The 15,569-nt window shown below is 49.7% G+C and overlaps 1 protein-coding gene across 1 annotated transcript in view; it reads right to left on the bottom strand.

Annotated features, from left to right (window-relative positions):
- The window catches only part of LOC143803846 (intestinal mucin-like protein), an 86,795-nt gene extending 72,862 nt beyond the window's left edge, over nt 1-13,933 (bottom strand). Inside the window, exon 1 of the mRNA XM_077281611.1 lies at nt 13,792-13,933. Coding sequence (XP_077137726.1) covers nt 13,792-13,933 — 142 coding nt within the window. The remainder of the gene's footprint in view (nt 1-13,791) is intronic.
- Between the last annotated feature and the right edge of the window lie 1,636 nt (nt 13,934-15,569).

The raw sequence follows: 15,569 nt of genomic DNA, 5'->3' as shown, positions 1-15,569 counted from the left end.
ACGTCAGCTGTTCCCCTGCTGTGTGTGTGGCAATCCCTCCTACCTCCTCCAACCTCCTCCTCCTCCACCTGTCCCTGGGCTCCAACACCGCCAGTTGCCGTCCAGAAGTGCTGTACGCACAGTCAACAGTCGCTCCTCTGTTATTGGGGTTCAGTAACGTCAGCTGTTCCCCTGCTGTGTGTGTGGCAATCCCTCCTACCTCCTCCAACCTCCTCCTCCTCCACCTGTCCCTGGGCTCCAACACCGCCAGTTGCCGTCCAGAAGTGCTGTACGCACAGTCAACAGTCCCTCCTCTGTTATTGGGGTTCAGTAACGTCAGCTGTTCCCCTGCTGTGTGTGTGGCAATCCCTCCTACCTCCTCCAACCTCCTCCTCCTCCACCTGTCCCTGGGCTCCAACACCGCCAGTTGCCGTCCAGAAGTGCTGTACGCACAGTCAACAGTCCCTCCTCTGTTATTGGGGTTCAGTAACGTCAGCTGTTCCCCTGCTGTGTGTGTGGCAATCCCTCCTACCTCCTCCAACCTCCTCCTCCTCCACCTGTCCCTGGGCTCCAACACCGCCAGTTGCCGTCCAGAAGTGCTGTACGCACAGTCAACAGTCGCTCCTCTGTTATTGGGGTTCAGTAACGTCAGCTGTTCCCCTGCTGTGTGTGTGGCAATCCCTCCTACCTCCTCCAACCTCCTCCTCCTCCACCTGTCCCTGGGCTCCAACACCGCCAGTTGCCGTCCAGAAGTGCTGTACGCACAGTCAACAGTCCCTCCTCTGTTATTGGGGTTCAGTAACGTCAGCTGTTCCCCTGCTGTGTGTGTGGCAATCCCTCCTACCTCCTCCAACCTCCTCCTCCTCCACCTGTCCCTGGGCCCCAACACCGCCAGTTGCCGTCCAGAAGTGCTGTACGCACAGTCAACAGTCGCTCCTCTGTTATTGGGGTTCAGTAACGTCAGCTGTTCCCCTGCTGTGTATACGGCAACGTGTACTGCGACCGCCACGCAGGCACAACAAGTTAAATTTAAGGGAACCTGTCCCCCCCCCCCCCAGGCGTTTGTTACTGAAGGAGCCACCTTGTGCAGCAGTAATAATGATGCAAAGGGAAAAAGTGCCTCTTTTCGTGGTGCTCCTTGCAGATGCTGAACCTAACACTTATGAAATGTGTCCCCTCACAGCGTTCAACCGTCCGGTAGGTGGAACTTTCCTTTGTCATGTGACGCAGCACAGCCGTCACTTTTACCCCCTTGGCGCCGTGCGCCACCTCCTCAGCGTTGTTTGAATCTGTCCCGGAGCCTGCGCTGTTAGGTTACCCCTTGGCCATGCACACATTTTGCGCTGCCCGTCTTCTGACATCATTTGCTGTCAGGCTGGCTGCGCCTGTGCTGGTGCGCTGTCCGAGATTCAGCCTCGCGGTGTCGTCTAATGTAATCCCACCGCGGGCCTGGGATCCGTGTCCATGCGCAGTGCATATCCTCGCCTCTCACTCCCCTCCCTACGGCTTCTAAAGACTGTTCGGTGTCAGCTGATCCCTAATAGCATGCCACGGCCGGGACACCGCACAGTCTTAAGAAGCCGTAGGGAGGGGAGTGAGAGGCGAGGATATGCACTGCGCATGGACACGGATCCCAGGCCCGCGGTGGGATTACATTAGACGACACCGCGAGGCTGAATCTCGGACAGCGCACCCGCACAGGCGCAGTCAGCCTGACAGCAAATGATGTCAGAAGACGGGCAGCGCAAAATGTGTGCATGGCCAAGGGGTAACCTAACAGCGCAGGCTCCGGGACAGATTCAAACAACGCTGAGGAGGTGGCGCACGGCGCCAAGGGGGTAAAAATGACGGCTGTGCTGCGTCACATGACAAAGGAAAGTTCCACCTACCGGAGGGTTGAACGCTGTGAGGGGACACATTTCATAAGTGTTAGGTTCAGCATCTGCAAGGACCATAATTAAAAGAGCTAAGTTGACCTTTTCCAGCATTAGTGCTGTACACGATGGCTCTTCCAGCTACAAACGCCTGGGGGGGGGGTTAAAGGTTTCCTTTCAACTTGCTCCACTGCAGGCTTCGGCCTACACTCCGCTCCCCCTGCTCCTCCTGCAGAGCCCGGGCTCCAACACCGCCAGTTGGGGCCCGGTACTGCTAGCTGCACAGAGAAAAACACCTCGCCAATGTGTCAGTGGGGTTCAGCACCGCCAGCTGTTCCCCTGCTGTGCAGCCGGCAACGTGTCCTGCAACTGCCACGCAGGCACAACAGACCCAAAAGCTGCCGCCAGTGCAGGCTTCGGCCTACACTCTGCTCCATCTCCTCCTCCTGCTGACCCCGGGCTCTAACACCGCCAGTTGGGGCCCGGTACTGCTAGCTGCACAGAGAAAAACACCAGCCAATGTGTCAGTGGGGTTCAGCACCGCCAGCTGTTCCCCTGCTGTGCAGCCGGCATCGTGTCCTGCAAAAGCCACGCAGACACCAGAACTGAAATTGAAGGGAACCTGTCCCCCCTCCCCCAGGCGTTTTTACGTTATCCAGCCACCTTGTACAGCGGTAATGCTGCATGTGTGCAAGGTGGCTCATAAACGTATTCTCCTCGCACATGTGGAACTGAAAACACGTCTGAAATGTGTCCTCTGTGTGACCATTTAACCGTCCCGGTGGTGTGACTTTCCTTTGTAATGACACGCTGCAACCCCCTTGGTAGCGCTGCCCATCTTCTGGCATCATTGTTTGGCTGGCTGCGCCTCTGCGGCCGCCCTGACCCACACAACGCCCCTCGGTGTCTTATTTATTGGGACTGCGAGGGTGTGATTGATGGGCATGATCAGTGCATCAGTTCGCCTGTCCCTCCTCTCCTTCCGCCTTCTTCGGACTGTGCGGCTTCATGGCCGTGGCATGCGATAAGGGATCAGATGACGCCGCACAGTCTGAAGCGGGTGTAAGGACCCGAGTGTGAGAGGCGAACATATGTGCTGCGCCAGGCCCTGAATCCCAGCCCCGCAGTGTTTTAACAATGTTAAGACACTGCGGGGCTGGGATTCATGGTCATCGCGAACCGCACCGGCCAACATTAAATGATGTCAGAAGATGGGCAGCGCTAACAGCGCTAGGCCAGGGGACAACACGACAGCGCAGACTCCTGTACAGCAAATAACAACGCTCAGGAGGCTGCACCCAGCACCAAGGTGGGATTCTTGACATCTGTGCTGCGTCTCATTACAAAGGGAACTCGCGCCTCCAACACAGTTTGACTGTATAAAGGGCTAAATGTTAGACGTGTTTCATTCAGCGTGTGCAAGGAGCGAAATTAAAAGAGCAACCTTTGACTTGTGCAGCACTACTGCTGCATAAGCTGTGGCTCTTCTACTTTGTAACCCCTGAGGGGGGGTTAAAGGTTACCTTTGAAATTGGTTCAATTAGGCTTCGGCCTACACTCTGCTCCCCCTGCAGAGCCCGGGCTCCAACACCGCCAGTTGGGGCCCGGTACTGCTAGCTGCACAGAGAAAAACACCTCGCCAATGTGTCAGTGGGGTTCAGCACCGCCAGCTGTTACCCTGCTGTGCAGCCGGCAACGTGTCCGGCAACTGCCACGCAGGCACAACAGACCCAAAAGCTGCCGCCAGTGCAGGCTTCGGCCTACACTCTGCTCCATCTCCTCCTCCTGCTGACCCCGGGCTCTAACACCGCCAGTTGGGGCCCGGTACTGCTAGCTGCACAGAGAAAAACACCAGCCAATGTGTCAGTGGGGTTCAGCACCGCCAGCTGTTCCCCTGCTGTGCAGCCGGCATCGTGTCCTGCAAAAGCCACGCAGACACCAGAACTGAAATTGAAGGGAACCTGTCCCCCCTCCCCCAGGCGTTTTTACGTTATCAAGCCACCTTGTACAGCGGTAATGCTGCATGTGTGCAAGGTGGCTCATAAACGTATTCTCCTCGCACATGTGGAACTGAAAACACGTCTGAAATGTGTCCTCTGTGTGACCATTTAACCGTCCCGGTGGTGTGACTTTCCTTTGTAATGACACGCTGCAAACCCCTTGGTAGCGCTGCCCGTCTTCTGGCATCATTGTTTGGCTGGCTGCGCCTCTGCGGCCGCCCTGACCCACACAACGCCCCTCGGTGTCTTATTTATTGGGACTGCGAGGGTGTGATTGATGGGCATGATCAGTGCATCAGTTCACCTGTCCCTCCTCTCCTTCCGCCTTCTTCGGACTGTGCGGCTTCATGGCCGTGGCATGCGATAAGGGATCAGATGACGCCGCACAGTCTGAAGCGGGTGTAAGGACCCGAGTGTGAGAGGCGAACATATGTGCTGCGCCAGGCCCTGAATCCCAGCCCCGCAGTGTTTTAACAATGTTAAGACACTGCGGGGCTGGGATTCATGGTCATCGCGAACCGCACCGGCCGACATTAAATGATGTCAGAAGATGGGCAGCGCTAACAGCGCTAGGCCAGGGGACAACACGACAGCGCAGACTCCTGTACAGCAAATAACAACGCTCAGGAGGCTGCACCCAGCACCAAGGTGGGATTCTTGACATCTGTGCTGCATCTCATTACAAAGGGAACTCGCGCCTCCAACACAGTTTGACTGTATAAAGGGCTAAATGTTAGACGTGTTTCATTCAGCGTGTGCAAGGAGCGAAATTAAAAGAGCAACCTTTGACTTGTGCAGCACTACTGCTGCATAAGCTGTGGCTCTTCTACTTTGTAACCCCTGAGGGGGGGTTAAAGGTTACCTTTGAAATTGGTTCAATTAGGCTTCGGCCTACACTCTGCTCCCCCTGCAGAGCCCGGGCTCCAACACCGCCAGTTGGGGCCCGGTACTGCTAGCTGCACAGAGAAAAACACCTCGCCAATGTGTCAGTGGGGTTCAGCACCGCCAGCTGTTCCCCTGCTGTGCAGCCGGCAACGTGTCCTGCAACTGCCACGCAGGCACAACAGACCCAAAAGCTGCCGCCAGTGCAGGCTTCGGCCTACACTCTGCTCCATCTCCTCCTCCTGCTGACCCCGGGCTCTAACACCGCCAGTTGGGGCCCGGTACTGCTAGCTGCACAGAGAAAAACACCAGCCAATGTGTCAGTGGGGTTCAGCACCGCCAGCTGTTCCCCTGCTGTGCAGCCGGCATCGTGTCCTGCAAAAGCCACGCAGACACCAGAACTGAAATTGAAGGGAACCTGTCCCCCCTCCCCCAGGCGTTTTTACGTTATCCAGCCACCTTGTACAGCGGTAATGCTGCATGTGTGCAAGGTGGCTCATAAACGTATTCTCCTCGCACATGTGGAACTGAAAACACGTCTGAAATGTGTCCTCTGTGTGACCATTTAACCGTCCCGGTGGTGTGACTTTCCTTTGTAATGACACGCTGCAACCCCCTTGGTAGCGCTGCCCATCTTCTGGCATCATTGTTTGGCTGGCTGCGCCTCTGCGGCCGCCCTGACCCACACAACGCCCCTCGGTGTCTTATTTATTGGGACTGCGAGGGTGTGATTGATGGGCATGATCAGTGCATCAGTTCGCCTGTCCCTCCTCTCCTTCCGCCTTCTTCGGACTGTGCGGCTTCATGGCCGTGGCATGCGATAAGGGATCAGATGACGCCGCACAGTCTGAAGCGGGTGTAAGGACCCGAGTGTGAGAGGCGAACATATGTGCTGCGCCAGGCCCTGAATCCCAGCCCCGCAGTGTTTTAACAATGTTAAGACACTGCGGGGCTGGGATTCATGGTCATCGCGAACCGCACCGGCCGACATTAAATGATGTCAGAAGATGGGCAGCGCTAACAGCGCTAGGCCAGGGGACAACACGACAGCGCAGACTCCTGTACAGCAAATAACAACGCTCAGGAGGCTGCACCAAGCACCAAGGTGGGATTCTTGACATCTGTGCTGCGTCTCATTACAAAGGGAACTCGCGCCTCCAACACAGTTTGACTGTATAAAGGGCTAAATGTTAGACGTGTTTCATTCAGCGTGTGCAAGGAGCGAAATTAAAAGAGCAACCTTTGACTTGTGCAGCACTACTGCTGCATAAGCTGTGGCTCTTCTACTTTGTAACCCCTGAGGGGGGGTTAAAGGTTACCTTTGAAATTGGTTCAATTAGGCTTCGGCCTACACTCTGCTCCCCCTGCAGAGCCCGGGCTCCAACACCGCCAGTTGGGGCCCGGTACTGCTAGCTGCACAGAGAAAAACACCTCGCCAATGTGTCAGTGGGGTTCAGCACCGCCAGCTGTTCCCCTGCTGTGCAGCCGGCAACGTGTCCTGCAACTGCCACGCAGGCACAACAGACCCAAAAGCTGCCGCCAGTGCAGGCTTCGGCCTACACTCTGCTCCATCTCCTCCTCCTGCTGACCCCGGGCTCTAACACCGCCAGTTGGGGCCCGGTACTGCTAGCTGCACAGAGAAAAACACCAGCCAATGTGTCAGTGGGGTTCAGCACCGCCAGCTGTTCCCCTGCTGTGCAGCCGGCATCGTGTCCTGCAAAAGCCACGCAGACACTTGCTCTTGTACCTTCTGCTCCCCATCCTGGTTCCAGTACCGTCAGCTGGTTCCGGGCAGAGCCTTTGGCTTAGGTGCCTCCCTCTGGGTATCCGAGTTCCACCAACGTCAGGTGGTCCTTGGTAGTGCTTTCAGGCACGGGTACCTCCTGTGTTGTGAATTTGGATTCTGGGCTCCCCCGGTGGCCGCTTGTGGAATTGGACTTGTCATCCTCTTTCCTGTTTCACCTGGTTCCATCAGTAGTGGGTGTCGCTATTTAAGCTCATTTCTCTGGTGGTTTCTTGCCGGTCAACAATGTTATCTGATGCCTCTCAGTGCTTGTTCCTGCTTCTAGACTACTACTAGATAAGTTGGACTTTTGTCCATGTTTTGTTTTGCCTATTTGTTCCAGTTCACAGCTGAAGTTTTGTTACTGTGTCTGGAAAGCTCTCGTTGATCAGGGATTGCTACTCTGGCGTTATGAGTTAATGCCAGAGTTTAAGGTAATCTCTGGATGGTGTTTTGTTAGTGTTTTTCTGCTGACCATGAAAGTATACTATCTGTCTTCTGCTATCTAGTAAGCGGACCTCAAATTTGCTAAGACTATTTTCCTGCTGCGTTTGTTGTTTCATCTGAACTCACCGTCATTATATGTGGGGGGCTACTGTCTTCTTTGGAATATTTCTCTAGAGGTGAGCCAGGTCTTATATTTCCCTCTGCTAGCTATTTAGGTCTTAGGCCAGAGCTGGGCATCTAGCGATAAATAGGAAATGCTACCTGGCTATTTCTAGTTGCGCGGCAGGCTTAGTTCATGGTCAGTATAGTTCCATCTTCCGAGAGCTTGTCCCTCTATAGGCTTGCTATGATCTCTGCCTGCAGAGATCATGACAGTTTGACCGGCCACTAAAGTGTTAAAGACCCAGGTTGAGAAAGGAGAGTTATAAGAAGTCTGCTGGAATTTTTTTTTTTTTTTTTTTTTCCTCCAGTCTGCCTTGCTGCAGTCTTTTTTCTCTCTCTCCTCCTAATCTCTGTATGGCTCTGTGTGCACCTGACAATAATGGATCTCCAGAGTGTAACTGCGGGTTTGAATAATCTCATCACGAAAGTACAAAATTTACAAGATTTTGTGGTACATGCTCCGGTATCTGAGCCGAGAATTCCTTTGCCGGAGTTCTTCACAGGGAATAGAGCTAGCTTCCAGAATTTCCGAAATAATTGTAAGCTTTATTTGTCCCTGAAGTCTCGTTCAGTTGGAGACCCTGCTCAGCAGGTTAGGATTGTGATTTCCTTGCTCAGGGGTGACCCTCAAGATTGGGCCTTCTCATTGCCAGCAGGGGATCCTGCGTTACGCGATGTGGATGCGTTTTTTCTGGCCTTGGGCTTGCTTTATGAGGAACCTCATTTGGAACTTCAGGCAGAAAAAACTTTGATGGCACTATCTCAGGGGCAAGACGAAGCTGAAGTTTTCTGCCAAAAATTCCGTAAATGGTCTGTGCTTACTCAGTGGAATGAGTGCGCCTTGGCGGCAATTTTCAGAGAAGGTCTCTCTGATGCCGTTAAGGATGTTATGGTGGGGTTCCCTGTGCCTGCAGGTCTGAATGAGTCCATGACAATGGCTATTCAGATTGATAGGCGTCTGCGGGAGCGCAAACCGGTGCACCATCTGGCGGTGTCTATGGAAAAGACGCCAGAAAGTATGCAGTGTGATAGAATTCTGTCCAGGAGCGAGCGACAGAATTTTAGACGGAAGAATGGATTGTGTTTCTATTGTGGGGATTCTACTCATGTTATATCAGCATGCTCTAGGCGTACAAAGAAGCTTGATAAGTCTGTTTCCATTGGCACCATTCAGTCTAAGTTTATTTTGTCTGTAACCCTGATTTGCTCTCTGTCATCCATTGCCACGGACGCCTATGTTGACTCTGGCGCCGCTCTGAGTCTTATGGATTGGTCCTTTGCCAATCGTTGTGGTTTTGATTTAGAGCCTTTGGAGACTCTTATTCCTCTGAAGGGGATTGACTCCACCCCATTGGCTAATAATAAACCACAATACTGGACACAAGTAACCATGCGTATCAATCCGGATCACCAGGAGATTATTCGTTTCCTGGTGCTGTATAATTTACATGACGATTTGGTACTGGGATTGCCATGGTTGCAGTCTCACAACCCAGTCTTGGACTGGAGAGCAATGTCTGTGTTGAGCTGGGGATGTAAGGGTATTCATGGGGACTTACCTTTGGTTTCTATTTCGTCGTCCATTCCCTCTGAAGTCCCTGAGTTCCTCTCTGATTATCAAGATGTCTTTGACGAACCCAAGCTTGGGTCGTTACCTCCGCACCGTGAGTGCGATTGTGCCATAGATTTGATACCGGGTTGTAAATATCCCAAGGGTCGTTTGTTTAATCTGTCTGTGCCGGAACATGCTGCTATGCGGGAATATATAAAGGAGTCTTTGGAAAAGGGACATATTCGTCCATCTTCTTCTCCCTTGGGAGCTGGGTTTTTCTTTGTCTCTAAAAAAGACGGCTCTTTGAGACCATGTATTGATTATCGGCTTCTGAATAAGATCACTGTTAAGTATCAATACCCATTGCCATTGCTTACTGATTTGTTTGCTCGTATAGAGGGTGCTAAGTGGTTCTCTAAAATTGATCTTCGTGGGGCGTATAATTTGGTGCGGATCAGGCAGGGGGATGAGTGGAAGACCGCATTTAATACGCCCGAGGGCCACTTTGAGTATTTGGTCATGCCTTTCGGTCTTTCTAATGCCCCTTCAGTTTTCCAGTCTTTTATGCATGATATTTTCCGCGATTTTCTGGATAAATTTATGATAATATATCTGGATGATATTCTGATTTTTTCTGATGACTGGGACTCTCATGTCCAGCAGGTCAGGAGAGTTTTTCAGGTTCTGCGGTCTAATTCTTTATGTGTGAAGGGGTCTAAGTGCGTTTTTGGGGTCCAGAAAATTTCCTTTTTGGGGTATATTTTTTCTCCCTCTTCCATTGAGATGGATCCCGTCAAGGTGCAAGCTATTTGTGACTGGACTCAGCCCTCCTCTCTTAAGGGTCTTCAGAGATTTTTGGGCTTTGCCAACTTTTACCGCCGATTTATTGCTGGTTTTTCGGATGTCGTTAAACCACTGACTGATTTGACCAGACAAGGCGCTGATGTTGCTAATTGGTCCCCTCATGCTGTAGAGGCCTTTCAGGAGCTTAAGCGCCGTTTTGCCTCTGCCCCTGTGTTGCGTCAGCCTGATGTGAATCTGCCTTTTCAGGTTGAGGTTGACGCTTCGGAGATCGGAGCTGGGGCAGTGTTGTCGCAGAAAGGTTCCGACTGCTCCGTCATTAGGCCTTGTGCCTTCTTTTCTCGCAAATTTTCGCCCGCAGAGCGGAATTATGATGTTGGGAATCGGGAGCTTTTGGCCATGAAGTGGGCGTTTGAGGAGTGGCGCCATTGGCTCGAGGGGGCTAGGCATCAGGTGGTGGTATTGACTGACCACAAAAATTTGATTTATCTTGAGACTGCCAGACGCCTGAATCCTAGACAGGCGCGCTGGTCTTTATTTTTTTCTCGCTTTAATTTTGTGGTGTCATACCTACCGGGTTCTAAGAATGTTAAGGCAGATGCCCTTTCTAGGAGTTTTGACCCGGACTCTCCTGGTAATTCTGAACCCACAGGTATCCTTAGGGAGGGAGTAATTTTGTCGGCCGTTTCTCCTGATCTGCGGCGGTCCTTGCAAGAGTTTCAGGCGGATAGACCGGATCGTTGTCCGCCTGATAGACTGTTTGTTCCGGATGATTGGACCAGCAGAGTCATCTCTGAGGTACATTCTTCTGCATTGGCAGGTCATCCCGGAATTTTTGGTACCAGGGATTTGGTGGCAAGATCCTTCTGGTGGCCTTCCCTGTCACGAGATGTGCGAGTCTTTGTGCAGTCATGTGACGTTTGTGCTCGGGCCAAGTCTTGTAGTTCTCGGGCTAGCGGACTGCTGTTGCCCTTGCCTATTCCTAAGAGGCCTTGGACACACATCTCGATGGATTTTATTTCAGATCTGCCTGTTTCCCAGAAGATGTCTGTCATCTGGGTGGTCTGTGACCGTTTCTCTAAAATGGTCCATTTGGTTCCTCTGCCCAAGTTGCCTTCTTCTTCTGAGTTGGTTCCTCTGTTTTTTCAGAATGTTGTCCGATTGCACGGTATTCCTGAGAATATTGTTTCTGACAGAGGTACCCAATTTGTGTCTAGATTTTGGCGGGCATTCTGTGCTAGGATGGGCATAGATTTGTCTTTTTCATCTGCTTTTCACCCTCAGACTAATGGCCAGACCGAGCGGACTAATCAGACCCTGGAGACATATCTGAGGTGTTTTGTCTCTGCTGACCAGGATGATTGGGTTGCTTTTTTGCCATTGGCAGAGTTCGCCCTCAATAATCGGGCCAGCTCTTCCACCTTGGTGTCCCCGTTTTTCTGTAATTCGGGGTTTCACCCTCGATTTTCCTCCGGTCAGGTGGAATCCTCGGATTGTCCTGGAGTGGATGCGGTGGTGGAGAGATTGCATCACATCTGGGGGCAGGTTATGGACAATTTGAAGTTGTCCCAGGAGAAGACTCAGCGTTTTGCCAACCGTCATCGTCGTGCTGGTTCTCGGCTTTGTGTTGGAGATTTGGTGTGGTTGTCTTCTCGTTTTGTCCCTATGAGGGTCTCTTCTCCTAAGTTTAAACCTCGGTTCATCGGCCCTTATAGAATATTGGAGATTCTTAATCCTGTTTCTTTCCGTTTGGACCTCCCTGCGTCCTTTTCCATTCATAACGTTTTTCATCGGTCGTTATTGCGCAGGTATGAGGTACCTGTGGTACCTTCAGTTGAGCCTCCTGCTCCGGTGTTGGTTGAGGGTGAGTTGGAGTACGTTGTGGAGAAAATTTTGGACTCTCGTGTTTCCAGACGGAGACTCCAGTATCTGGTCAACTGGAAGGGTTACGGCCAGGAGGATAATTCTTGGGTCAATGCATCTGATGTTCATGCTTCTGATCTTGTTCGTGCCTTCCATAGGGCTCATCCTGGTCGCCCTGGTGGATCTGGTGAGGGTTCGGTGCCCCCTCCTTGAGGGGGGGGTACTGTTGTGAATTTGGATTCTGGGCTCCCCCGGTGGCCGCTTGTGGAATTGGACTTGTCATCCTCTTTCCTGTTTCACCTGGTTCCATCAGTAGTGGGTGTCGCTATTTAAGCTCATTTCTCTGGTGGTTTCTTGCCGGTCAACAATGTTATCTGATGCCTCTCAGTGCTTGTTCCTGCTTCTAGACTACTACTAGATAAGTTGGACTTTTGTCCATGTTTTGTTTTGCCTATTTGTTCCAGTTCACAGCTGAAGTTTTGTTACTGTGTCTGGAAAGCTCTCGTTGATCAGGGATTGCTACTCTGGCGTTATGAGTTAATGCCAGAGTTTAAGGTAATCTCTGGATGGTGTTTTGTTAGTGTTTTTCTGCTGACCATGAAAGTATACTATCTGTCTTCTGCTATCTAGTAAGCGGACCTCAAATTTGCTAAGACTATTTTCCTGCTGCGTTTGTTGTTTCATCTGAACTCACCGTCATTATATGTGGGGGGCTACTGTCTTCTTTGGAATATTTCTCTAGAGGTGAGCCAGGTCTTATATTTCCCTCTGCTAGCTATTTAGGTCTTAGGCCAGAGCTGGGCATCTAGCGATAAATAGGAAATGCTACCTGGCTATTTCTAGTTGCGCGGCAGGCTTAGTTCATGGTCAGTATAGTTCCATCTTCCGAGAGCTTGTCCCTCTATAGGCTTGCTATGATCTCTGCCTGCAGAGATCATGACACTCCTGCTTAGTAACCGGGTTCCAGTAACGTCAGCTGGTCCTCGGTAGTTCCATTGGCTCTTGGACCTTCGGCTACCCATCCGGGTTCCAGCACCGTCAGCTGGTTCTCGGCAGTGTCTTTTGCTCTTGTACCTTCTGCTCCCCATCCTGGTTCCAGTACCGTCAGCTGGTTCCGGGCAGAGCCTTTGGCTTAGGTGCCTCCCTCTGGGTATCCGAGTTCCACCAACGTCAGGTGGTCCTTGGTAGTGCTTTCAGGCACGGGTACCTCCTGCTTAGTAACCGGGTTCCAGTAACGTCAGCTGGTCCTCGGTAGTTCCATTGGCTCTTGGACCTTCGGGTAGCCATCCGAGTTCCAGTTCCATCAGCTGGTTCTCGGCATTTTCTCAGCCTTCTTGTACCTTCTGCTACATTTCCAAGTTCAAGAGACTAAACACGATGACCCGGAAGACCACCCCTAAGATGACAACGACACCAGAGACGACAACCACCGTGATGACGACGACCCTGGAGACGATGACCCTGAAGACCACCCCGATGACGACGACCCCGGAGACGACGACCCTGAAGACCACCCCGATGACGACGACCCCGGAGACGACGACCCCGGAGACGACGACCCTGGAGACGACGACGACCTGGAAGACCGAGAAGCAGAAGAACAAGAGGCTGCAGAACAAATAGCAGAAGAACATTAAGCATAACACAAAATATCAGAGCAAAAAATATTATCTAAATTATAAGCAGAAGAAGACTAAGCAGTGTATGGGGGTGAGTCCGTTCCTCCTCGTGGTGCCCCTGGATAAAGCCTGATGCTGCAGGCCAAACTGAACGCGGACAAATGTAACTGTTTTGTGACAGGCAGAACGGAAGGTGTAATCTTCAAACTTTTATAGATAACAACTACGGGAATGCCTGTCACAAATAAGAATATGATGAAGAAGTAGAATATGATGAAGATAATAGTAAAATAAAAAGAATATGAACAATGTAACCCAAAAAATAATAGGTAGAAGATGAAGAAGAAGATGAATAAGGTGAAGAAGTTGATGTCAAAGAAGCTGATGATGAGGATAATGAAGAAGAAAGCGTGGGAGAAGTAAAAAAGAAGGTGAAGGGCGTGGAAGTAGTGAAACATCAATATCTGACATAAAAAAAAAAAAATTAACATAGTCAAATTCTTTCCGAACGTCATAAAAAAATAAAAAATCCTGCTATTCTATTACATTGGGCTAAACCTCTGTGCCTTTAATATCTCCGCCACGTCCCCCAATACATCCTACATTATTCTTAGTTGTTTTCCTTCATGTAGAATGAACCTACAAGTTTATAAAGGGTTTATTTTAATTCCGATATTTTCGTCCCATTGACTTGCATTGGGATCGGGTATCGGTATCGGATTGGATCCGATATTTTGACGGTATCGGCCGATACTTTCCGATACCGATACTTTCCGATATCGGAAGGTATCGCTCAACACTAGTCATGATCCAGAAGAGAGACACTCACAATCACATTCCCAGTGCCAGCAGCAAAGGTCCTCATCTGGTACAGCTTTTGGTTGAAGTCCATTAGCACATGTGGGTTTAGGTGGTGGTTCACACTTGAGTTCAATGATCTCTACTGTGTTGTTTTCCAGACACCTAGCCATGGTACAGTTACATAAAACCCAGGTTTCGTTATGCTGGAAAAACAAAAAGATATACGTATAGTACACCAGGAAGTAATAGGTATAAATCAAATGTTATCTAGACCTGTAATACTAACGAGAAGACATCCTTCAAGTCAAGATGAAAGAAAATGTCAACACCATAACAGATGAGACATAAAACTCTCTGCCACATGATGTTGTGATGGTTGATTCATTGAAAAAGTTCAAGAAAATCCTTCATGTTTTTCTTGAAAAGTATAATATTACAGGTTATGGGTTCCAGATTTATGCAGATGGGACACTGATCCAGAGATTTATTCTCATTGATATTTTGGAGTTGGGAAGAAATATTTTGCCTAATGTGGAGGAAATTGTCTCTCATTGAGTTGACTGCTTTCCTCTGAATCAACACATTGGGATTAGAGGTTGGATTTGATAGACTTGTGTTTTTTTCATCCTTAGTAAGTAGCGCAAATAGGGTTTTATCCAACAAACAATTAAAAAAATGTAGGCAATTGTGCTAACTTGATCCATAAATTAATGTGTTTTTGGAATGTTGTTCAGCTGCTGCGGATCCACGGGTTGTCATACCGATGAAATGAAGATATGGAAATTTTGTGGATACCTTCCATGCTGATGATTATTGAAGACGTCAGTCTTCAGGAATTTATTAAATGTGTGTTTTTTATTCAGTGCATTTTGAAGTGACTGGAGCGACTTCAATATGTGGTTGTTTTTTGAGGAAGAAGTGCCTGTCATTTCGAAACGCTTGTTTAATAAATTCCTGAAAATTGACGTCTTCGATAATCGGCAGCGTGGAAGTTATCCACAAAATCTCCATATATTCATTTTTTTCATCCTTGTCATCTATGAAGTTATAGATGTGAGCAAATGTATGTGCCCTGTTACTAGAATATATCTAAGCATAGACTTCTGACAAGTTACGAGCAGCTCGGAAAATAGGTAACATAGGAAGTTGAGCAAAAAGAGAGGAGCAGCTCAACAATTTGTAGAAATACCCCAAACTGTTAGATCTATCCAAACTTTTAAGACATGGGACCAATGAAGGGGCAGAGGTGCTTGTGGTTACAATGCTGGACCCATCTCCTTTCGCCTCCTTTTTGATTTTTTCGTTGAGTCACCTCTATACAATGACAACCCAATTGCCAGTTAATTTTTAAAGATTCACAGTACCTCATGGATGGGGAATTAGGTAAATTTATCACAACATTTTTATTTTATTTTTTTTTTATTTCATTTCTTGCATTATGGTTAGTGCTAATTGTATTCTGGGAAAATCCAAGTGGGTATATGACATTGCACAGCAGTCTCAGTAGAAAGATGGGACTGTAAAGGGCCATCAGCTTCACTCATGAAGATAAAAGGGAAAAAAAAACATATACATATGAAATTCACTCACCTCACGATATGGTTCAAATGGGCAACCAGGTTTTTTGCTTGTGGAAACTACCATGGATGTAGTTGTTGACTGTTTTGTAGTGGTTGTGGTTGGTGTAGTGGTAGTCTCTTTTGGTGTGCTGATGGTAGATATTGTGCTTACTGGTATTGTTGTTATCTCTGGTGTGGGAGTGCTTTCTGTTGTTGTTGTTGTGGTGGTGGTGGTGGTGGAAATTGT

The sequence above is a fragment of the Ranitomeya variabilis genome, chromosome 2, assembly GCF_051348905.1.
Source record: "Ranitomeya variabilis isolate aRanVar5 chromosome 2, aRanVar5.hap1, whole genome shotgun sequence".
NCBI classification, from domain to species: Eukaryota; Metazoa; Chordata; class Amphibia; order Anura; family Dendrobatidae; genus Ranitomeya; species Ranitomeya variabilis.
The sequence above is the reverse complement of the archived record's forward strand: the minus strand, read 5'-3'. Positions and strand labels throughout refer to the sequence as shown.